General features: G+C 41.9%; 2 protein-coding genes across 2 annotated transcripts; one reads left to right on the forward strand and one right to left on the reverse strand.

The window, feature by feature from the left end:
• Nucleotides 1–1452: 1452 nt before the first annotated feature.
• On the forward strand, nucleotides 1453–11436 carry LOC130405768 (uncharacterized). The gene is made up of 10 exons (XM_056610965.1): nucleotides 1453–1545; nucleotides 4484–4561; nucleotides 4743–4874; nucleotides 5275–5346; nucleotides 6017–6088; nucleotides 7855–8133; nucleotides 8330–8377; nucleotides 8529–8609; nucleotides 8750–9034; nucleotides 10423–11436. Exons 1-10 carry the CDS (start codon nucleotides 1539–1541, stop codon nucleotides 10446–10448), a joined length of 1080 nt encoding a protein of 359 aa, XP_056466940.1. The 5' UTR covers nucleotides 1453–1538; the 3' UTR covers nucleotides 10449–11436.
• Nucleotides 11437–14022: 2586 nt separating this feature from the next.
• On the reverse strand, nucleotides 14023–21723 carry LOC130405766 (uncharacterized). The gene is made up of 12 exons (XM_056610962.1): nucleotides 20686–21723; nucleotides 19266–19343; nucleotides 19132–19164; nucleotides 18903–18926; nucleotides 18726–18775; nucleotides 18556–18608; nucleotides 18154–18380; nucleotides 16465–16721; nucleotides 15806–15931; nucleotides 15513–15648; nucleotides 15340–15432; nucleotides 14023–14929 (listed from the first exon to the last, which is right to left on the reverse strand). Exons 1-12 carry the CDS (start codon nucleotides 20690–20692, stop codon nucleotides 14649–14651), a joined length of 1365 nt encoding a protein of 454 aa, XP_056466937.1. The 5' UTR covers nucleotides 20693–21723; the 3' UTR covers nucleotides 14023–14648.
• Nucleotides 21724–25585: the final 3862 nt, after the last annotated feature.

Raw genomic sequence — 25585 nt, forward strand, 5'->3', positions numbered from 1 at the left:
CACACGTAACTCACTCTGTTTTGTGACCTTCCTGATACCATAACTCTATACATGGTGTTTTGGATATTAACATGTTGCTGCTTGTTTGGGCTTAATTAATAAGACAGTAGGCAGCCCATTTCTGATGTAACTTTCAATGTATCGACTTTGGGCAAAAGCGATACCCCATATGATACAAAACAGTATTATGGTGTGTCTGAGATGCCTCGTACACCACCTGTACGAGCTGCAAAGTGAGAAATCTCCAAGCTTTCTTGCAGCATTTCCCCGAGGCACGGCTCCTTTGTCGATCCCCGTCGGGATTCTGAGAGTATACCGAGTTGAGTGAGGTTGACCGTAAGACTCGTCCAACAAAAATGACTGCACCCGTAAGGAGATGCACTTTCTTTGTATTTGTACCACATTGGTCATTTTAATGTTGATGTTAAATTCTCTCACACACTTGATTAAGTTGTCACCAATTTATGCATTGCACTGTCTTGCTGTGCGTGCAATGCAATGCAGTGTGGTTTGCTTGTGTTAATGTTGTTTGTTTTCGAGCTGGTTTGCTAAGAGGCTAATGTAGCTAAGACAAAAAGACAAACGGGAACGCTATAAGTACTAAAAGCCAGGATTTTTTTCTATTTATGATATTTCAATTTACAACAATAATACTTTTAATGAATTACAAGTAAGTAGAGTAACATGGGTTTTACAGCACAAAATCATGTGTAATAAAATGAAAACTGAAATATGCTGTTTGTTAAAATATTCAACCACCTTCACTTTGCCAAACCTAAATTCAATTAAATACACACTGTTAGGTGGTCTGTTGTAGTGAATAATAATAATGGTTCAGAATGAGAGAGAGGACACTTTGTTAAGTGATGAAAAAGGAGGCAAATATCTCAGACTAAAAACAAAAATAATGTATGAGTCTCATTGGCAATATAAACAATCCATTACCTTTCATAATAAAGGTGGGGAAAGCACATCCAGGTTCAATCTAGGAGGGGCAGCAATCCAGTTTAAGTCCTGCTTGGAATGTTATGAAGAGTCTGTGCTGAGACTTGTAAAATCAATGGAACTTGATATACCAATGTGCACCGAACTATGAGTCACGGGTATAATTATCACTAAACGTTTCTGTGGAAACAAAGTCACATTAGACTGAAACATGTAATTCACTTCCTTCTTCTAAAATGAAGATAATATTATATAATATTATAATATAATTATATATTTTTAGGGCTGTTGATATAGGGTTAGGTGTATATATAGGTGTGCTTGAGCAGCTCTAAAAATAGTCTGAAATCGCCACAGACTGTTTTATAAAATTAGCAGTTATTCATCATTCCTTGTCACAGCTGCTTGGAGTGTTTATTTCCTCATTAGTATTTACTTGTTGTCAACATGTTTATCAGTGTTGAAATGAGATCCATAACTGCCAGGTAGGCGGAGAGGCTGAGGGGAGCTAGGCTCGTGCGACAACAATCTTAATACAAACCTGTTGGTCGGCATCAGGTGTGCATACACGTACGCTACGTTGATCCGCAACTATGGCAGGTAAGCCATGTTTGTCATAAAACTACCTTTTTGGGCTTTTTAACCTTTTTGTGCAGGCTGATATTCACATTGTTTTTTGAAGTAATGCAAATGATCATCGTCATCAGAGTTTGGTTTTAGGTCCTTCTAAAGTGTCCGGTCTAGGTATTTAAATGGAAAATTTAAAAAATTAGTGCTGTCAGTTAAACACGTTATTAACGGCGTTAACGCAAACCAATTTTAACGGTGTTAATTTTTTTATCGCGCGATTAATGCAATTCTTTTATATGAAAAAAATAAATAAAAAATCTAGCAGTAGCCTGACTGCTGTGTTCAAGGCTTTATGTTTGTATGTTCATCGTTTAATTGCACTATAGGCTCTTTTTTTGTATCGTCCTGTTTTGATCAGTATATGCCAATGTTGTTATCAAACTTTACGCCGGAAAGTTTTGGGTCTTTTCCGATTGCGTATCACTATACGTGGTTTTGTTCATATAAATATGTTGCTGCTTGTTTAGGCTTTATTAATAAAACAAACAGTAGGAAGCCTGTTTCTGGTAAACCTACCTTTTCAATGTTTTAGCCGTTGACAACAGTAATAGGCCTAAAATTTGAAATAGTGTTATTTTATTCTGCTACTCGCTGTAAAAATATTTACCAGGAAGGAAGTTCGATCTGTAAATGCAATATAGTTTTATCTGGAGAGGCTTATTGGGGTAGGCTACAGTGTGTAGACAAAAAGGCAGACTAAACAGAAACCTGTTGGTCTGCATGCACAAAACATGCACAAAACATTGTCTTTCATAGTCATGAAAGACAATATTATAACTAATAACAAACAACGCAAGATAAAGGATATGGTGAGGTAAAAACAAAAGCAGATTCACAATGGTTGATAATGCATCTGAACAAAGTCACGTTGCCGACCAAGAACAATGGCAGGTATGCGGTGTTTGTCATAAAACTATCTTCGGATTTTGGTGCGTCCTACTACATTACTGTAGCCTATTATATTACATGCCCATTGGTTTCAGATCCGCTGTCCTTGTGTTCTGTAGACTCCTGATATCTTCAAGGTCCATGTATGTCCCCAACAAACATGTTAATGACCATTCGGTGTCGATGCGACGTCGGTTCTCGACCGCGACCTGAGGCCGATTTTTATGATGGATTTTCTCTTTTCATTCAAGCAAATAAAGTCTTAGAAATGTCGCATTAACACGACCAAACTCTGCGTTAACATGTACAGTTTGGTAGTGTGCACTATTGAGGGTCATTAGAGCAGTTATTCATCATTCCTTGTCACAGCTGTGTTTGAGGAAACACAGAGTGTTTCCTCATTGTTGATTTAATAGGACAGGAATATCTGCTGCGCAACCAACAGGTTTTTTAAACTTCACTGCCCCCCGCTTAAAGGTTCCATTGGCTCCTTGGTTGACTCTGGTGGGCACATCCTTTCCTTTACGGTAGTAATTTATGCACAAAGTCAGTAATTCATGCTAAGTGCTCCCTTGCATTGTGTTGCATTCAAGGTCCCTCATTGGCCAAAACCAAAAAATGCAAATTAACATGTCAATTCTTGTTGGGTAAACGCAACCAAATATTAAAGATAATAACATTAAAGATAATATTGAAACGCTCTTAGAACACAAACAACGCCTCTTAACTACCGTAGTAAGCTAGTAACGAACTACAACATAATTTTACCCAAAATGAGCCGGCCTCCAAGCTGGGCCAATAACACTGTTCTGCCCAGCCAGCAGTGAGACGGGTGGCAAGGGGCCATGTTGAGTGCAGAACCGAAAGTGATACTACTAGTGATATTAAATTATTTCACTCTTATACAGTTTAGTACCAGTGCAGTGCCACACTACCTACATCCCCAGCCCCATTCCTTCACCCAGCCCCATACTACATCCAGCCCCGTACCTCCACCAAGGCCCCGATACATCCACCCCCACCAAATGACCTTCATTCAGGCCCTGCTACATCAGAATTGATATCCTGTTGAGCCAACCCACTGCCAAACGTCTCATCCATGCCCTCATCTCATCCCGTCTGGACTGCTGCAATGCCCTCCTTGTTGGGGCATCTGCTAAATCCATCAACAGGCTGCTGCATGTCTGAAACTGCTATGTCCGGATTATCACCCACATATCCCATTCTATTATGAGGCGTTAATTTGCAGATGCATTGGGCTCAAGTATCCTACAGTAAGTGCATTCATTCGATGAAGATAAACCCCAAAAGTGCACCTTCGAAAATAAGCATAGCAACTGCTTCACAAGTGCTATGCTATAGAAACAATGGATAGAGATAAATAGAGATAAATAGCAAGGGATGTTTTTTTACTTCGAGTTCACCAAGATGTAGTCGGATAATATGAGCTTTTAGCCTGCGGCTGAAGATGGGTGGGGGTCATCTGTCCTGATTTCAGTTAGTTCTATCAATGTGGAGCCAGGACGGCAAACAATCAAGGTTTTGTTGAGCGGCTGCTTGGGTTTTCAAAGCGAGGAGCAAGTCGTTTGGCCATCTTGGAGCATAAGGGAAAGGCTGGATGTATAATTTCCTGGATGTAGGATGGGGCTGATCCGTTAACGGCACGGTAGACAAGAACCAGTGACTTGAATCGCATTCGTGGGGCCACCGGTAGCTAGCGTAGGGAGTGGAGGAGAGGTAGCCTGGCTATTGCCAGACCAAGCTCAATCGTAGATTGCACGTTGACGAGGCTGCTGTCATTTTCTTCAGCACAAGAGGCGTGATCAACAGGCGTCGTCCAAATGACTGTACGAAATTGGATAGTCCTTCAACCAATCATCACTGCTTTGTTAAACCAGCCAATAGCGCACCAGGGGGAAAAGCCAGCTTCGCGATTGGCTCCAGTAAAAACATGACGGAAACAGAAAGAACTGTAAAAGAAAAGATACATACTTTCCATTTCTCTTGATTGGTCTTTTAGGACTAGGAAAATATCTGCCGAGTTGGCTGGGGAGCGGGTCTGAGACGCCGTCCACGCCTCAAAGCAGAGGCACACTGGGTGAGTGGAATGCCTGGTGTTACACATGGAAGTGAAATAGTTCATCAAATGAATCTATGAATCATATATTATGGCATCGATAATCTCAGACAGCCAATGGTACAATTTCACCCAAAATCTTCAGAAGCGACTCAAAATCTATAAATGCCATTATTGCAAATTGTCTTGATTTGTCTTTCAGAATTTGCAAAGCATCATTCTGAAAATGTTCAGACTTTGTTCTTGAAGTCGGAGAAGAGCTTCGATAAGGACTTGACAATGTCTAGTAGTTCAGCTCACAGCATGCAGGAAGAGTTCATGTCTCCTAGTTTAAGTAAGTAAGTCTACCTGCATAACCCTCTATATCATTGTTCCTCCCTGTCGAAATACATTGCACGCTCACCAGATAAATAACATATCATATAATAAAATGCTTGTATGAATACATACCTCATTCTTTACACATTTAAAACATGTTTTATTGAGGTCAAAGGTATGGCGACATAACACTGACAGAAATCAGGAGCAATAATGACTTTGAAAGCCTGCACAACTAACACATCCGTGCCCACAAATCATGTGTAATCAAAGAAATAATGAAATAATGAAATCCCCTCAACATAAGAAGTAAGGGTTCGCTCTGGAACCCAATGGAGTCCACACATTCCATTTACGTAGCTTCTCATGTAAAGTAAAAAACATTTGTTTGCCCTTTCTCTTGATTTGTCTTTCAGGACTGCTGAGCCGTCATGGTGAGCTGTTCCCGTCTCTGCCCCTCGAAAGGCCTAAAAGTGGCAGCTTGCTGGGTGAGTGGAAGTCCCCTAGTTTTAGGAGTAATAAGTCCACCACCATATCCCTCTAGTTATTTCCTGTCAAAACACACTTCAAGCTCACCGGATAAATAATGTATACATCAACGTAAGACATTTTCTGAATACATACTTATTTTTTAAACCGTTCAAAGGCATGTGGCTTTCGGGAATATCTCTTTGGGATTCTGGGATACAATCCAACAACAATGTAACAAGTCTATGATAAAACCATCAGATACAAAGCTTGCATCGTATTTCATCCTGCAACATTCTTATCTTATCAAATATAAAACATAATGAAATGCTATCATACTTCAGCTACTACTTCTACTTCAGCTACTACTTCTACTTCAGCGACTATACTACTTCAGCGACTATTCTACTTCTACTTCAGCGACTATACTACTTCTACTTCAGCGACTTCTTCAGGCGACTTCTTCAGGTAATGTAATTCAGCGCCAGTCAGTTTTCGACTTCAGCCTCCAGGTGTACTGTGCACTGCAAAGCATTTGACCTTTCAGATTCTTCTGTTCAATCCCAACCCAACACCCCGTTGGGTTCCAGAGCGACTTCTGACGTTGAGGGGACTTCATTATTTCATTTATGCAGCTTCTCATGTAAAGTAAAAAACATTTGTTTGCCTTTCTCTTGATTTGTCTTTCAGAACAGCTGAGCCATCATGGTGAGCTGTCCCCGTCTCTGCCCCTCGAAAGGCCTCAAAGTGACGGTGCGCTGGGTGAGTTGAAGTCCCCTAGTTTTAGGAGTAATAAGTCCAGCACCATATCCCTCTAGTTCTTTCCTGTCAAAACACACTTCATGCTAACCGGATAAAAAATGTGTAAGTAAGACATTTTCTGAATACATACTTGAACTACAAGTTCAAAGATATGTGGCCTTCTGGAATATCTCTTTGGGATTCTGGGATACAATCCAACAACAATGTAACAATTCTATGATAAAACCCTCCGATATAAAGCTTGCATCGTATTTCATCCTGCAACATTCTAATCTTATCAAATATAAAACATAATAAAAAGCAATCATCAAATAATCAAGAAAATAAATACAACTGGAGGGCGATACAAATAGAGCAACATTGAGCTACCGTCGGCTTATATACCAAAAACCTTCTAAGTTCTTGGGCCACCAGTTGCCATGGTGAATAATCATGTTAAGTACTAGGGGTACTTATTAGGCCACAAGGTATCCTTCAATTAGTGGCACAATGTCTTTCCCCACCTCTAAAACCCCTCCCCATTAGTCTAGTGTGTGGATCACTGGAGAGGGGTTTCATCGACTATCATTCACATTATAATAACATGACTTCATGGACTCATCCTACTTCAAATAGCCTTTAGCTTACCTAAATTAAATGCTCAAGGTAATCCTTCCAGCCTCACCATTTTCCAACGACCGGTTGCTTTAACATTGAAGATACCCCCTCAAAAACACAGGAATAATGTGAGTACATAAAATTCCGCAAATAAGCAAACTGCTTTAAGTTCTATATGACAGACGAAGTCACGTTCGCAAACTAAAACAATGTGGTGAATGGCCACACGTCCTTCTCCCCCTGCCCCTCCGGATTCACACCCTGAGCGAGCACACCCAAACAGAATCTCCCCTATCTCAAAATCATTTAAATTGGTCTCTTAAACACCCAAATCATCGACAATAAAGCTTTAATGTTTAATGAAAACACCACTGACAAAGAGCTATATTTCCTCAGTCATACTGATACTGATGCATATCCATCCCGAAATCAATGACTTTTGACATTTTGGCAGTCAGACTATGCCTGACTGGTGGGTTTTTAGAATTATTGATCTGAACTGGAAACACAATATCTGAACGATCACAGTCGTAGCCCAGCCTACCACAGTTGGTGTACGACTGTTATATTAAGTACTTATGCTGTATGGTCTATGTACAGATTGGTTTTACACCTTATAAATGCATAGCAGTATATACCTACCTACAACACCCTGCTTCTGTTACGGTTAGCGAAAATGTTAGTTTGGACCCCGGATACAGAGACAGAGGCAGTTCGGACAATCCAAAGTTTATTGTCAAAAAGGGAACTCAAAAGATATCCAGCGTGCAAGGCGAAGAAAGGAGCGGGTAGGCGTAGCAGGCGGAGGCACGGGAGAATGATGCGGTCTGGTGGTTATCCACTGGCGAGGAATTGGCTACCGGCGAAAGGATCACACAACGTTAGGAATAACAAAGATCAGGTCGGAGTATCGGAGGTCGATTTACACTCGTCAGCCAAAGTACCGAATGAGACGGAATAATCTGGCGCCGACGAGCAGTCCCCGCCAGGCTAAAGAAAGAGTGTGTGATGAGTTGATGAGGTCCAGGTGTGCCCCGTTGCGGTGCCCAGCTCCGCTCGCCACGCCCCGCACCTGTCTAAGACCCAATGTCTGTGGAGCAAATCATAACAGCTTCAACTATCGCGTTTGCACGCCATCATTTTATATTGCCTTTTGATTTCTCTTCCAGGGGAGCTTCAAAGGATCCATTCTGAATTTGTGAAGACAGTTAAAATCTCAGTTATCAGAGGTCTCCTGGATGACCTTTTGCAGCAGAAAGTGTTGAGTACTGAGGACAAAGACTCTGTGATCGAGAACCAGAAGAGCAAAAGGGAAAAAGCACGCTGTCTGATTGACATGGCGACTGGAAACGGGGAGAGAGCAAGTCAGATAATGATTGATAGTATGAAGAAGAGGGACCCTGACTTATGCATCACCCTGGGTCTTATCTCTTCTCCTGCTGGTGTGGGTGAGTTGTTTTAAAGAAATGTCCGGTGTTGCCTTTATTCTGACAAGAGGGGAGCTTCTTTGTCCTTTAATCCACTGGAATCCAGTGGTTCATTATCGTCCACTCGGAATTACATTTGTGTGGAATGCAACTTTACTCTTGAAAGTTTTATGGTTGACATAGTAAGCCTGACTGATGATCCTTTTTCATATCCTAGGTCTTAAAGAGGACAAGACAGTGGTAAAGCCAAGGAAAGAAAAAAGAGGTAAGGGTTTTGCTGTGTTCCTTGGCTCCTTCGAGAACATATTACATATTTTCTTAAAAAAAATGCTGATTCGACAGGATACCTTTCATAGGCTTGTTACAGGTTTGTAGACTCACCCTAACCCCGTAAACCCATTCAATTTTTTCTTCAGGAAATGGAGGCCGGAAAAGACGTACAAGTGAATCAGAAGAAGAAGAGATCAATAAGAAATCTTGCACGGTGGATGGGTCAGGTGAGCGGGTGACATCTTTTGAATCAGATGATTGGTCTCAAGACAAAATTAAGAAAGTATATTCCTTGATTGGTCCATCATCACGATAGGTGAAACTTGAACTGCCTGTGTGTGTGGATTGTCTTTGTCTTTTTTTCCAGGCAGCAACACTGAAACCCGTTCCGCAGGGCAAGCTCTGACCGAGAAGGAGCTCCTGATGGTGGCCGAAACGCTGGGACAGGAGTGGGAGCAGGTGGCCATCCACCTGGGGCTGGGGTCAAATGATCTAGACACCATCAAGGCAGAACATACATCTGTGGCCATGCAGAAGCAGAAGATGTTGTTGCTGTGGCAGCGCCGATCAGGAAAGGCCACAGCTCAGGACCTGCTGAGAGGTCTGGAAGACATGAAGGACCTACCGCTCGAGACTCGTCAGTTATTGACAGGTAACGTACTTAGACAGACAGACAGACAGACAGACAGACAGACAGACAGACAGACAGACAGACAGACAGACAGACAGACAGACAGACAGACAGACAGGAACTTGAATAATCTATATTAATTAAATTGCACTTCCAGCAGCAGCAAACACCATGTAACAAATAGAGTAACAGTAAAGAACAACAAATATAAATGTGAAAAAATATATATATGCAGGGAAACAATATACAAGAGGCATAGTACACAAGACAATACTTACATGCGGGGGTGCTTAAACATTGCAAGAAACATTGCATCAAACAGCCAAGTTGGGTTTGATATAGTGTTATGGAGTGTTTCCCCCAGCACTGTGTGGTTAAGGCGGCCGCCTTAACAACAATAGGGTCCCGCCATTACTACCAATGTATTGAAAAATAATAAAAATTTACAAAAAATAAAGATAAATAATGCATTGGTAACACTGTTCACAACAATAGTCGTGCCATAAAGCTTTTTGAATGGAATTGACCACAAGGTAACTCTGTCCTTCTTGGCCGCCGCCTAACTCCCAGTGAGGTGTTGGACAGTTTAATGTCTCGGGGGACAGAGGAGTTCTTCAGTCTGTTGGTGTTGAGGAGCATCCTGTCGCTGACCGAGCTCCTCTGGTTGCTGATGACAGTGTGCCGAGGATGGCTGACATTGTCCAGATTAGCCAGCAGTTTGTTGGATGTTCTCCGCTCTGCTGCTGTCACCAGAGTCCACTTCATGCCGACCAGAGCCAGCCCGCCTTATCAGCTGGTCCAGCCTAGATGAGTCCGTTAGATAGGCTGCCCCCCGCAGCACACCACAGCGTAGAAAAGAACGCGGGCGACCACAGACTGGTAGAACATCCACAGGTGTTTCCTGCAGATGTTGAATGATCGCAGCCTCCGCAGGAAGTACGGTCTGCTTTGGGCTTCCCGGTACAGATGGTCTGTGTTGCTCGCCCAGTTGAGCTTGTTGTTCAGCCACTGCCCGAGCTACTTACAGGAGGCTACGTTCTAAACTACTGAACTGAACTGGACTGAACTGGTCCAGGACGTGGTCTAGACGTCCCATAGTCTACGACCAGCTCTTTGGTTTTCGAGGTGTTGCACTGCGGGTGGTTTGTGTGGCACCCAATGACAGAGTCCCTCACAAGGCTCCGGTACTCCTCCTCCCTATCACCCCTTATGCATCCAACGATGGCTGTCACCTCTTCACCCCCCCACAGTGAACGTCTATTGGCTTTACCCCTTGTTAGATTAGTGTGCTAAATCAGTTTGCATTCAATATTATTTGCGGTAGTAATGTAATATGGTTGGAATTGCAATGGAGGTTAACTTTGTTTTTTGTGTGTGTGCACTAATTCCCTGTCTGTTTGCTTCCTCAGGCATGATGAAGAAATCATCAGAATAGTTACTTGGCAGATTCCATAGTGCAGTGGATGTCTCCGTCGAAAGAAAAGCCCTGAAGATTGACCAAAACTAGCGATGAGCCAACTAACCTGAAACAGTTTCTAAACTGTTTAAATTACATTTATTTAGCTGACACGTTAGTCCAAAGCTTCTGGAATTTCATTTCAGAATGGAAGACAAACCCAAAAAGTGCAGGAATATGTGCAAGTGCAAGTAGATAAAAGGCATTCAATAAGGAAGGTGCTTTAAGTGCTACATTATAGAAACAAGTGATAGAGAGCTTTCTATCTGAATTATTTTTCATATGCCAAGATGCAGCCGGAAAAGATGAGTTTTCAATCTGCACTCTTCTTCCAAATGTCTTGACCGTGTAAAGTTATTATTGATATCATGTTTAGAATAGTTCCTCCTTCCTGTGCTAGTACATGTGTACTAAACTGTTCCCCTCAGGTACCTCCTATAGCCAGGTATAGACAGGAATTTTGGTATGATTGTGATTAGGATTAGGATTATCCAAAACATAATTCAGGACTCTTTTTGATAGTTTCCCCAAGAGGCAGCTGGTAGTGTGTCATTTTATTTTTATATATTATTTTCAGGGCCGTTGCTACAATTCCTGGGCCCCTAGACAAGATTTACTGATGGGCCCCCCTGCGCTGAATTGTTGACGGGGGGGGGGGCAATTGTTGACCGGGGAGAACAAGTGTTGACGGGGGGGTGGGCTGTGGGCCCCCTGAATCGTCATCACCTTTCACCCCTTATCGACGGCCCTGATTATTTTAACATGTTCATGACTCATGACCCATACTGTGATTATTCAGGTTTCTACAAAAAAACATCCGTAATTTACTGATAACCTTACCTCAGGGTGTTCACCGTAACATTATCCTGACCCTGGAATGTTCAAACATCTGTTTGGTGCAAAATTAAAATGATTAGTGGAAAAGGCTTCTTTCTTGCTTCATTTGTTTTTAGTCACGCCAATATATTCAATATTAATAAATACTTTTAATATAATAATTACATCACATTAATACAATTGAACTCCATTCTATAAATAATGGAATACATTACTGTAAGCTTTTCGGTCAACATTGACATCTCAGAGGATTCATGCATATAATTTATTGTTTCACTAATTGCACTTCTACTCACTGATTTGTGAGTAGAAGTTTGAGCTCAGGTGCTTCTACGATGAGTGGAGGCATGTTTTCCAGAGTTCAGCTGTGCTGAATTCTGAAGAACAGTCAGAGTGCTCTTTTTAGTCACAGAGTTATGTTGGAATGGCGTCTTGGGATATTGGCATGCAGATAAAGCTATTTCAATTTGACTGATTCATTAATGAATAAATAGTGGCCCCACAGGGCCCTTCTGATGTCCAAACCAAGGAAGGACCATTATATCAGAGCAAATAGCACACTCCCCAGTGTGAAATCCCACAAACTCGATGTGCAGAAAGTGTAACAACTTTCAAATGAAAGATCAACAAAGGAAAAATATGAATAACTATAAGAACAACAATAAAAAAATATGAATTACTGTTGTCTAATGAATAAGTGATAGTCAAGTTACGATAAGTCCTGCAAATGAACCCATAGTTTTGTAGATTTGTACTGACAGTGAGTAGGTAAGGGTGCTCCTTATTAAAACAGAGAATCTCTTGGACCCACAACAATTTTCTTATAGGGCCAGGTGAGGGGTTGAGGATGCAACAATCTGATTAATCTGATACTGAAGCACAGAGTGAAGGTAGCAACACACATGCCAAAATTGTATTTGTTGCTTTGCAGCTTTGAACACTATTCAACCACACATTTCAGTTGATGAGTTGTTAAGAAATTTTAATTTAGCTTTCAGTTCAGTCAGTGGGGTGGATTTTGGATTTTTTTACGGACGAAACTCAGAGTGAGGGTAAATGGGGTACTCTCAGAGGAGATTATACATCCTATAAACTGATGACTTTCGCCGCTAGCACACAAACAGACATATTTAAAAATGTACAGATGATTCAGTTGTTGTCAGTCTTTTAAATGGAAAATCGTACAGTTTTCACAATGTTTCCCAAAAGCATCGTTGGTTACGAACTTCGTGAAAACGCTCGTAGCTAACGAGGACTCTAGGGGTAGGCTACTCGTAGGATGCTAAGAGCATCGTTAGCCTACTAAAGCCTCAGTGGCGTCACCAGCGGACATTCCATTGGATGTGTTTTATTAAAACACATCCAATACCACGGAATGCCCAGCTGGCACAAATTCCCAACAAAAATCGGTGGTTACGGCCGATATAACTCACATAGACTGCTGTTAGATTTAAACAGCAAAGATCCTCAGTTCAGATTAAATGTCCTTCCGTCCTGTATTTAACGTCTATCCCCTCACCGTCTGTGATTGTATGACTGGACTCACTTAACACACTTAACTCACCCTGTTTTGTGACCTTCCTGATTCCATAACTCTATACATGGTGTTTTGGATATTAACATGTTGCTGCTTGTGTGGGCTTAATTAATAAGACAGTAGGCAGCCCATTTCTGATGTAACTTTCAATGTATCGACTTTGGACAAAAGCGATACCCCTATGATACAAAACAGTATTATGGTGTGTCTGAGATGCCTCGTACACCACCTGTACGAGCTGCAAAGTGTGGGATCTCTTTAGGAAGTGTCTGCAGCGACCTCTCTTGGTCACACTGGGAAATGTGCTATTTACGCTGATATAATGGTTCTTCCTTTTTTTGGACGTATAAAAGGGTCCTGTAGGATTCATTAATGAACCAATCAAATTCAAATTGCTTTATCTGCATGCCGATATGCCATTCCAACCCAACTCTGACTCATAAGAGCTCTCTGACTCTATTCTTCAGATTGAAGAATGGCTGAATTGGGGCCAGGCTGGCGTCTGTCCGAGAACTACCGGTGGTTCTGTGAAGCCTGAATCCGTTGTTCTGATACCAACCTCTGAAAGAACCCCAGCGATGTACAGAGGGAACCGACCCACCGAATGAGGTAGCCTACTCACACTGCAGCAGAAGAGGCCCTGGTCAGCTCTATGTCCTTTAGATGCTGTTCTCCAACTGTCCCCCGGATGTCCTCTGACTCTTCCCCTAAGTGGTAGGATCTTTGAAGCAAGGCCCTTGCTTCAAGGATCCTACCACTCCCATCTGAGATCGCTTCATTCCCTTCCCCTTCCTTCCTCATCTTCCCACCTGCACCTCATTCCCTCATCAGTCTCTCCCCATATATAGGCTACCATATATGTGTTAACTTCATTTGTTCCCTTGTTGGGTCATTACATGCACCTTTTTCATTCTAGGTTTCTAGCTGTTAATCTTCTCTGTGCCAGTTCATGGACCTATGGTCCGAGTTGTCCTTATTCTCATTCATTCCTTGAATTATAGAATTATGGAGTTTTATTAATGTGCTTGTACCAGTGCATGTCGGAGGAGCCCAAAAGTAGACACCTAGGAGGTTTGTAGTATTGACGTCCTTGGTCTGGAGGAGCCTCCTCCAGACCAAGGACGCAGGGTGGTGGTGGTTAAAATCCGGTTAATTGCAAAATGATGATAATGAACATGACAAGGGGGCTCTCCTGTCCTGCGGTGGTAGTTCGCGTGTTGATGGCTGGTTTAACCTGTTGCACATTGATTATTCAGTGATTCAATTGTTACTAAAGTGTATTGATATTAAATGTGTTGCATTATCGTGTATATAAATATGTCAAACAAATGAAGCAAGAAAGCATATGTTTGACCATTTTATTTTGCCCCGAACAGAGGTCTGACCATTCCTGGGTCAGGCTAATGTTATGGTGAGAACCCTGCAAGTTGGATTTTGGTCATATCCATGATAACATATAAAAAATATATAAAATATAAAAAAAAAACCTGATATGAAAATGTAAAAAATGCAACCTGCATAAAATTCAGTGGATTATCAAAAATGTCAAGAGAAGCAAAAATGTATTCTTTCTTTGGCATAATGTCAACTTGTTTTACAAACTCCATGATCACAACAATACTAACATTATTATAATATAATGTAACAAAATTCTTATCTATACTTGGATATAGGAGGTAACTGAGGGGAACAGCTTAGTACACGTGTAGTAGCCAGGAAGGAGGATCTATTCTGAACATGACAGCATCATTTACTTTTTCAGCTTGTCTTGTCAAAAAAAGTTGGCAGCGACAGTTTCTTTAAAATTACTTCAATGAAGGAGAAGAGATCAGGCCCAATGTGATGCATAATTCAGGATCCCTCTCCTTCATACTATCAATCATTATCTGACTTGCTCTCTCCCCTTTCCCCATCACCATGTCGATCAGACAACGTGCTTGGTCTGCTCTGATCTTGTGGTTCTCCATCACAGTGTCCTTGTCCTCAGTACTGAACACCTTCTGCTGCCAAAGGTCATCCAGGAGACCTTTGATAACTGAGATTGAAACTCTTTGCACACATTCAGAACGGATCCTTTGAAGCTCGCCTGGAATGAAAAGGCAATTATAAATTCAGATTCAGATTCAGATTCAGTTTTATTGGCCAGGTTTGCGAACAAACGAGGAATTACGTATAATGTATCAATAGATACTCTGAATACCTAATGACAGCGTGCAATCACGATAGTTGATTAATTCAACTTCTTTATTGGGGTAAATATAAAACCGTTTTTCACCCCCACTTGGTCACACACAACAATAAAAAAATTTATTGACGATGACCCTGATCGTACATTTAAATATTGTTCGTTCCTTGTGCATTGTTAAGATAAACACAGCTTACCTCCAATAGTTTATAGTAAAGTGGCTTTGCGCTGATTCAATGTACTTAATTATCCTACTATCTGATTGGAAGACCAATGATCCAAAGAACACAGCATCACAAAGAAAAGTGTACCTTCCGGTCTGGTGTTTGCCACTTGGGTCTTCTTGAAAGGTAATAACCTACGTCTTGGTTTTACAATTGGTTTCTTCTTGAATTTCCAATCCTCTAGAATTTGTCACAGAAAAGATCATCAGAGTCTTACGATGCAAACCACAAAAACAATTCCAGTTGTGTCCATCGGTTACCTTCTCTGATTGTAGCAGACCACAAAGGCTCATCAGAGTCAGAGTCCTTCAGAAACAATTCGAAAGGAGGACGCTCACCGAAGCGTACTTCAAAAAATCCCTTAGACGCTAACAATTTATTAACAAATTCTAGTTTCTGTACACAGACACACACACACACACACACACACACAGACACACACACACAAAGTTAGATATTTATCAATTATCTTTCTGTTTGAATATTAAATGACAACTTTTCATTGCAGGTTAAGGCACATGTGAATGAGAATAAAAAGGTTCACAATACATACCGGGGGTTCAATTTGCCCTTTTGGCTTGCTTGTGAGGCAGTGGAACTTCTCTCCCAGCCTACAGGCGGCTGATTTGTACATCTTGATCAATATCTTATGAGAAGAGAGCACCTGTTCTTCAATAGCCTGCACACACAGGAACAAGATGTGCAGGAAAAAATGAGAGTAAGAGGATGGTATTTTTGTCTTTTATGTTGTTTTTATCCATTCTCATGTGCATTGTAGAACTTTGAGGTCATTGAGTTGATGTAAAGTGTGTTATAAATAACATTTATTATTATTATTATTATTATTATTATTATTATTATTATTATTATTATTATTATTATTATTATTATTATTATTATGTGAGGTGTGGGTTATTTTCAAGATAGCAGATCACAGAAACAAAAAGACAGATGCACCCTCAAGGATGTTACACTGAGTTACCTAGCCTAGCGCAGTTTCACTTAGTGCATTCTAGGCTAGCCTAGTCCAGCCTAGTCTCTCCCAGTTTATCCTATAGCCAAGTTTAGCCAAGTTAATCCCAGGTTGGTCTAGCACAGTTTAGCTCATTTTACCATAGCCCAGTTTAGTGTAGTCTGTCCGTTTATCCCGTTTATCAACACACAGGGACTCTCGTCCCATTACTGACTTGTTGGTCCGTTTTGCTTCATCACCTGGATCTCAGAGCCGTCGTTCGAGGCCAAAAACACGTGGAAGATCGATATCTTTTTTTTGGATTTGATCCGCTCCTTGTAAATCAGCACCAACGCGTGGTGCTTCACCTGCAGACTGCTCGGAATGATGAGACCCACAGGAGAAAGCGAGGACACGCGCCATTTAACATGGCTTGCCGTGAAGTCCACCGTCGACTCAATGTTGGCATGGCGATCCTTTACATGCAGAACACTGAAGCTCAGCTCATGCTCAGGTTCTGTGGAAAAGTTACATCACATTATATGAGCCCGTTGGGAAATTATAATCGCCAGTATATACATAGAATCATAAGTCTGGAGAAATACATGTTGTTACAAGTTGTTCTACAGATGATTTTCTAATCCAGATTACGTTTTAAAAATAAGCAGGGATCTTGCAAAATGTGAAAACAATGGGAAAACTAGACTGGGAGCCTTGTGATGGAACGCCCTCCCAAAGTTCCATGATAATAAATAAATATTAGAAAGATGACATTACTTTGCCTATTTCGTATTTTTTTAACATTCAATTCAACAAAAACATTTTTCATTAAAAACTCCAAACCAAATATCGAGTATCAAAAGTTAATGCGAGCTGCATGAGTCAGCCCAATTTGAAATCAAAGAAATTACCAGAATGGTTGGTCAACAAAACACTGCCAAAGCTGCCAGGCACACAGAGATTCATAGGGCCCTATTTTACGATCTGAAACGCAAGTGAGAAGCGCGAAACGGAACTAGCTTTGTGGGCGGATCTCTGGCGCTGTTGCTATTATACCGGCGGATAAATGACTCTTGTGCCCGACGCAAATCTAAAATGAGTTGGTCTGAATACCCGTAGGTGTGTTTTGGGCGTAACAACAATGAGAGTGCCATCTCCTATCGCCTTTAAGAGCCATGAGCACATTTTAACCTGACGAGTTGATATTTTGACAGTGTTTGCAGTCTCCGATGAGCCAGATGCATGACATATGGGCACATTATGGCCAATTAATATGGCCTAATTCACACATGGATACCGTTTTCTTCTACAACTTCAGAAATACTGAGTCGTCATGTACATTTTGGCAAAGAAAACTTAATACACATATGAAAAGCGGCCCTGTGGGTGTATTTAATGATATGCGGCAATACATGAACAAACATCGTTTCTTACCAGTATTTTATACATTATCGTCATCGACTTGTGTTCATAATATGCATGTGTCCCCCCGTTAACTTACATAACTTACATTTTTTCAACAATCATCATAATATTTAAATCAGGCAAATAATTTGCATGTTTTTGCTGTGTATAGCCTACTGGTGTGTAAGCTTATGTTGCAGTTCCAACCTGCTATAGTACGTCAAAATAGCAACACCAACTGCGCTATCCGCTAGTGCACTTAGACCAGGTATTTTTCGGTCAATTGTGCAACTGCTTTATCGACCTGTAAGATAGCACCATGTATCATTTGTGCCTGAACACCCCTCTGCTTTTCGCCGACACGCCTCTCGGGGAGCAAGTTTAGTGGCGCAGGTTTGCTGCAGGGGGAAAATCGGCTTTGCGCTGGGTGCAAACTAGCAACGATGCATGCATCAGTGTAGAAAGTCAATTGCGCTGGGTGCAAAATACGGCCCTAATTCAGCTTATGAGTCCCCCCCAACCCAATAGTCACAGTGTGTTCTTACCAGCAAGGCACAAAGAGTGGGGGAAATGGATAAACTGGAGCACAGATGGATCCTTGTTGACCACATCCACATTCCAAATCGATCCGGCAGGTCTCCAGGAGTCTGGGAGGAACTCAGAGAATTGGAACCAGGACAGGACCGAGTAGCGGACCAGAGCCTGCTCCGACACTTCAAACACCAGACCTGTAGCCGAACACTCATAGGTCCCTTTGCCTTTCAGCTGTATCCTAACACACACACACACACACACACACACACACACACACACACACACACACACACACACACACACACACACACACACACACACACACACACACACACACACACACATTAAAACAGAATCTGTTTATGGTTGTGAATATATTATTCTGATTATTCTGAGGACCGAATGTCACTCACTGGAAGCTCCACTTAGAAATCTTGCTTGGGGTAATCTTCTCATACTCAGAACTCTGTAAAAAAAAAAAAGCAGAAGCCAACAACAATAAAGATCAATACAACTTATTGTTTTAACTTTAAGGTAATTTATGTAATGTAAAAGTGAAGGTATGTATTTTGTTTAAATTCACCTGCTGAGCTGCTTTACATTTTTCACAATGTGACTTGACGTGCATCTCCTCTGTCAGGATAAATAATTACTGTCAGTAACATATCTGACAGCATGTCCAGTGTAAGACAAATGTGTACATTAAGCCCTCCAATAACAGTCAGCCTCTTGATACACTGGCAGGCAGCATGCTGCTCACCTTCATCAACCTCAGCACTGGCAACTGGCAAAAAGACAAAGCAGAAGGGAGGGTGAGATGGAGGAATGGTAAATCTGCAACCAGACACAATTCTGCAGTTAACAGTGATACGTTTTGTACAGAAGCATATGAACTTTATAGACACACACACAACTTAATGAAACACTTCTGTTGTCAGATCACCCAGTCATTGTGCCTCAAAGCTCAATGGAAGAGTGTAACTGCTCACCCTTATTATCTTCATCAAACTCAGCACTGGAGTCTGGCAAAAAGAGAAAACAAGAAGGGAGGGTGAGAGGGAGGGAGGGAGAAGCCTGGAGGTATGTAGCGTGAGAGAAGAACCAGAAGAACCAGAACTCTTACCAGAATCAGAATCAGAATCAGAATCAGAAGCGACCTTCTCTTCAAGCCAGCGCACACTGGGCAACATGAGCGCTGTGGCTTTGGTGAGAAAGAGAGAGTAAGAGAAAGAGGGGACAGGTTTTGTCATGCACTACACAGCATTCCCTGTATCTGGTCATTGAGTGTGTAAGAAATGTTATACTCCAATAAACGATTGTTAACATGAAAACATTTAACAGTCTTTCTCTGGTCTGGTGCTGTAGCATGATCTTGGATCATGTATTTTGCTTCTACTTTATAGACATGTTACGTACATTTTTAGTTATTTTTACTCAGCAAAATACTGATATTGAACAGCTGACTTCCTTTGGTTACTACTAATAAACATAATTATTCAGTGTGATTTTTTTCAAAATTCCACAAATAACCCAACTGGACTGAGTTTTCATGTCAATTTACATCGTAAGATGTATCATATCATGTTAGTCACGTATCGTCTAATTTATCCAAATCGATTGATCAAGGAATCAGAATGTATCGTTGGTGTATAATTATCTGAATAACCACATGTTTATAGATTTGATTGAAAGAGAGTTAAAGGAAACTAGGGATTTCTCAATCTGGAGCCTATTATCCGAGTATTTTGGGACTAATTAAATACGGCCAGCGTTACTTATCAACAGTTTATTGTGTGTTTGTGTGGTGTATCAACTCCCATTCGGCCTGGCTTTAAAGGCACTTTTTTAATCTATCAATCCCAACATCTATAAATGTATCTTCTTTTGCAGACAAATATTTGCACACAATAATTTATTTAGAGTAGGCCTATAGTAGAAGACCTTTGTGGAGATTCTAAGAGCATTGCTGTGCTCGGTTCTACAACAGGTAGGGGTACCTCCCTTCCTACTGTAGACCATCTCTGTTGTGCAGAACAATATGCAGGAAACGTGAGTCCACTCGATACAGACAGACTATGCCTACTGAACGCAGCCAGAATAGTCGACTTACATCACAAGTCAATAGGCCGATGGTTATTAATTATACATTGTATTTTAAATAGACCTATACACAACAAACCCCCTTTATAGTGTTGTGGAATTGGACAAGTCAGGAAACAGTTCAGTGTGAAAGTGAGTGAACTCCTGGTTCCACAGACAGTTAAGAGATAAACATCAACTACTTGAGTCACACCAGGAGTCAACAGAACACAAGGACACTGGATCTGAACTCAGTCCACATTTAGTAATGTTACAATAGTAGGCCTACGGACCGGACTCTACAGTAGCCTAGGCCCTACAACTAAACCCTGCACACCGCACTGATCCATCGCATTACTTCTAAAAAACGATGCGCATATCACGTCATAAAGTAGCCTTATAAAAGGTAGGCTACACCACAATGTTACAAAGTCCAAAGGTAGTTGGAGATAAACTCGGCTTACCTTCCATGGTTTCCAGGAAACGTAGGCTACGTGAATATTTCAGATGCGATATCTACTTTCGTTTTCACCCCTACTTCCGCTGTGTTTCAGGCTTTCCATCAGTATGTTCTATCAGTTTCTTTTCCATGACTTTATTCGTGCACAACGGGTTCATAATAAAAGGTGTGATAAAACTATAGGTAAGATATGACCTTCTATGCCTGACAACGCCACATCCAATTTGAGGGCAAGAGGAACCCGTTTACTTCAAGGGCTCTAAAGTCAAGGGCCAGTGCCAGTGCCAGTGCCCCCATAAAACTGAGCTCGTACCCTCCAGTGGCCCCCCTTCCAAACGTTTTTTTTTCTTTTTACCTCCGTCCGGACGGGGTCGATTGCTTGTGATGGTGTGGCACTGACGCAGAAGGTGGAACTTGTATTTTATAATATATCATACTGAGTGGTTTGATGTCAGTGAAGGAAACCCAAAATGTTGTCATATTGTCAGTTGCTTTAGCCAATGAAACATTTCAAACGTATAATATTGACAGTTGCTGTAGGCCTAACTGAAGGAAACCCTTAATACTATGCTACTGAATGAAATGCTGTAACGGGAAAAAGCCAATTATTGTATATTGTGTGTGGAGTCCAATTCCTCCACTGAAAATGGTGGAAAGTAGGCCTACTTACAACTCTCTGAGTAAGCGATCTATCTCTTCTCTACTAGTTGTGTTGCGCGAATGCTGTTGAGGGAGTTAGCATATTTGATTGATTCGCTGAATTGTCCAATCATGTGGTGATAACAAAAAAGAAAAGCGATACCATTGGCCTGGGGCGCACACTGGTGCGACCCGAGGGCGAATTTTCTTGCGCCAATGAAAAGCTGTCTCTGCTTGATAGACAGCAAAAAGTTAGCGAGCTTACATTGACTTCAACGTGGCCGGGGCCCCTGACTTGGAGGAGGGCTTTATTTCGAATGACCAATAACTAGCCTAGCCCAAATCATTGACGTTCAGACGCATTTAAATGGTTGCTGGCAGTGACAAGTGTTATTAAACGAGGATAAAAACTATGTATTTTTGTTGATTTACTTCGTATTGATAATAGTTGAATAATAGTTGGCAGATATATTCAAGTGAATATTTCACGGAGGGGCGGCGTCCTGTATTGTTCATGATAGTTCTTAGGTATTGGGAGATGTATTTGTTGTGTAACTGCGCCCTCTATTGGATAGTGGTGGATATACGCTGGATTTTCCCGCTCCTTTCTTGCATTCCACTGGATTCAGAGAGGTACGTGTCCACAGCAGTGCAATGTGAACTTGAAATATACCTGTTCTAACTTTAATTTTAGTGTATATGGTAACTTGTAAATGTATTTCAAGATGAGTGGACTTAAATGTAGTCATTGTCGAGAACATTTATGTTCTGTGAGCTTAGTTGTTAGCTAACCTCGTGGTTTGCGCTCGCCATTCTATCTTCGTGTAGTATAGCCCAAATGTTTCAGTTGTCCTTTTTCTTATGTTAGGCTGGTTCCTTCCGTGAAGATAGAGTACTGAATCTTTGCTCTCGTTGAACGTGTACAGGTATGTAGCCTACTCCCAATACCAGGTTTAGAATGTGTTAATTAAAACGTTTTCTTGTATTTTATTTTCGAATTTTTGAAATACTAGTGCTCGTTTTGCATTCCACTGGATTGAGAGAGGCTGGTTCATTCCGTGAAGATAGAGTCCTGCATCTTTTCTCTCATTGAACTTACAGCCTACAGAATAAAGTGCCATAAAAGAACGTCAGCGTCCTGTCTTCAGTGCACCGGAACACAACGCAGTAGTCGGCGGACCGCGCCGGCTACATTGGTGCCGTGACCCGGATCTCATCGCTTCAGATCATCGCCAGGGTTATCGCCGGAGGTTGCAGTAACGAGTAGGAACCTCTTCGGGACCTTGACAAGTACTTGGTCTACTGTTATTTAATGTGTAAATTGTAATTCTTAATTGCCTCTATCTCACCTAGTATAATTTTACATTGTGTTTTTCTTTTGCTTTCTCGATATTTGCGTTTGTTCCTTATTCATATATTATTACCATAGTCTAACACATGACAACCTTTGCAAAAATGACTGATGGTAAGGATGTGCAGAAACCTCTTAGCCGTGGGGACGCTGCGCTGGTAAGCCTAGGTAGGGGCAGGCTTATGAGTAGGGTGGAGTGCACGCCGGTTAAAGGGGCTGGTGCACTAGGCAAACCTGTACTCTCTTCCACACACTTACACACTGATGCACATTCCCCCGCACCGCATATGCGTAGATTAGGGGATGCTTCAGACATTGGTAGTGGTGTTAGTCCAGTGGGCCGTCCTGTATTCTCATACCCTCACACGCATACAGATGAACATTCTCCACGTCAGCCAGTTTCTAGTCCAGAGGCGAGTTCCTCAGACCTAGGGAACCTCATTACACAATTAGCATACGAGATAGGGGAGAACATTGCTAGCCAACTTACCAGATCTATCGGTAGCGCAGATAGTCAGAAAACTCCCACATCTAGTCTGAATTTAGGACAAGGACGGTCGGACTTGAACATGACTGGAGTAACGTTAGTTATGAAGACAGATGTCAAAGATCCACCGTACACCGTACTAGACAGACACACAGTGCATGAGTGGGAAGAAATGATGAGCGTCTACCTGAATAAGCGGGGTGTCCCCCCACAAGAGTGCTCCATGCCATGCCATCGCTGTGGCCAGCTGAACACTCCAAGGCTGAATCCGAATACTCATACTTGACTGCTATATAGTATGCATTTTGTAGTACGCCACAAATATAGCGCGTCCGAATGCTCAGTACGCATTGTGTAGTACGGAAAACGTTTCCGATGCGTACTACCGCCACAGTATACAACAGAGTTCACTACGCTATCCCACAATGCAACCGGAGTCTGGTAACAAACGAAGAAGAGATGGCTAACCCGATACCACCAGAAAGACGTTGTAGAAAGCGGCGAAAAAACTAGACATTAAAAAGAGTAAAAAAGCAAAGTAAGTAATTAAGTAAAAAGAGATTTTTTTTTATTTAATAGCAACGATGACAAGACGGAAAACAGGTAACTTATCAAGGTAATTTTGCCGGCATCTGAGGGGAGATGCGTCATCTCCAAACATCCGGTGGAGGCTTTCTACGCATAGCTGTAGACCGTACTACACTGTCAAGTGTAGTACGATCAAGTAGTAGACACTGAACAGAAATAGTATGTACTAAGTATTCGGATTCAGCCCAAGCTTGTCTTTGATATCCTGAAACAACATTTCAGTGAGGTAACCTACTGCTCAATGCCTCTAGCAGATTTTTATAACACACTTCCTATGGCTGGAGAGAGTCCCATGGACTACTGGATACGCTTGAATAAGGCTCTGGATGTCGCAGATGGGTGTCTGAGCAGGCAGGGGCGAAACGTTGAGGACCCCTCTCATGAGGTCACGATGACGCTGGTGAAACACTGTCCTGACCCCGCTCCTGCAAGTGACCTAAAGTGCAAAATATCAGAGAAGTGGACAGCAAATGAGATTCAGGAACACCTCATCGAACATCAGAGAGAGGCCAGAACAATGTCTCAAGCCAAATCGTGCCGGCCAAAGAACATCGGTGCACATCCTCAGACTTCAGCAATAGACAGTCCCTGCTAATAACACCACCGACCTTATCTGCTACCCGACGTCAATGGGGCCCTCGTCCTCTTCTCAGGTCGAGGGTGTCTGCGTCCAGTCTCTCATTGGCTTGTTGAACCGTGTGCTGGAGCAGAAGGCCCTGACAGCAGCAGTCGCGCCACCCAGCAGGGGGCCAGTAGCCTTTGTTCAGAGTAGATGCAGAATAGGGCGATATGGACCAAAACTCATATCTCGATATTTTTTGTTCGAATGGCGATATACGATATTTTGAACAAAACGGGTAAAGTGTGTAGTTTTAACTCCACGCCACCAGTATTCATTATCAACCATATATTTAGGTTTATTCTATTTTTTTTGCTCAACGAAGCACAGCTGTGCTTTAAAAACAGATATGTTAATGAAAATGTATAGAACGCAGGTCATTATCGGGAAAATAAGCCCAGACAGCGCGAACAGGCCGCCTTGAAGGGGCTTATTTTCGATAATGACTGGCGACGTTCTATACATTATCCTCCTTATTACACGGCTAAACGAAAAAAATTACTTCATGGTGTGTCTTTTTACAATTTATTTGTAACCAGCATTCGTAGTGTTGATCAGCAGAGAAATAGTCCGCCAAAGACGTTGACGTCGCTTAGCAACCAAAGACGCTGGGGTCTTCAAGCAGCCTCTTCTCTAATTTGAATGATTTTAGCTTGTGTGTGCCCGTGCCCGCGATAAATCATACAACAAGTTAAAATCATTCAAATTAATGTGCTTTATTTTTATCTTGCACTATTGGAGCACCTACTAGTCTCTTGTGCTCCGCCTCTGACTACGAGATTGTTAGTGTTAGACCTTTCCTGCTGTCGGCTCCCAGACCGAGGAGCACAGGGGAGACGTTCCCTCCAGGGCTGATGATCTCTCGGGGGCAATACAGCCTTCACTTGACCTGCAGTGGGTCTGCTTATAGGTCGGACTATGGCGATATTGTCTCAACTACATATCGCTTTCAAAAATATACCGGTATAATTTTAAAACCGGTATATCGCCCAGCCCTAATGTAGAGTCTGTCAAGCTGCTGAACGCTCAACTACTCTGCACTGTAGACAGGCAAACCTCAAACATGAGCAAAGCAGAGCAAGTTTAAACTCGATGGCACATCCCTGGGGTAAAGAACATTGTGGCGGACGCCCTTAGTAGAGATCCTTTTGCCAAGTCAGTGAGCCACAGGTTGATCAGTGAGCCGTATGAAGGTCTGTTGGCCGAAGCAGAGGGAAGGG

The sequence above is a fragment of the Gadus chalcogrammus genome, chromosome 16 (genome assembly GCF_026213295.1).
Source record: "Gadus chalcogrammus isolate NIFS_2021 chromosome 16, NIFS_Gcha_1.0, whole genome shotgun sequence".
NCBI classification, from domain to species: Eukaryota; Metazoa; Chordata; class Actinopteri; order Gadiformes; family Gadidae; genus Gadus; species Gadus chalcogrammus.

Bases quoted from the DNA above. Each gene is read 5' to 3' on its own strand.
- LOC130405768 (XM_056610965.1), top strand. The intron at 4,875-5,274 runs GTAAGTAAGTCT...TTTGTCTTTCAG, and splicing joins GTTCATGTCTCCTAGTTTAA to GACTGCTGAGCCGTCATGGT. The intron at 8,134-8,329 runs GTGAGTTGTTTT...TTCATATCCTAG, and splicing joins CTCTTCTCCTGCTGGTGTGG to GTCTTAAAGAGGACAAGACA.
- LOC130405766 (XM_056610962.1), bottom strand. The intron at 15,932-16,464 runs GTGATGAAGCAA...CTGTGTGTGCAG, and splicing joins ACGACGGCTCTGAGATCCAG to GCTATTGAAGAACAGGTGCT. The intron at 14,930-15,339 runs GTACACTTTTCT...TTTTCATTCCAG, and splicing joins GGCAAACACCAGACCGGAAG to GCGAGCTTCAAAGGATCCGT.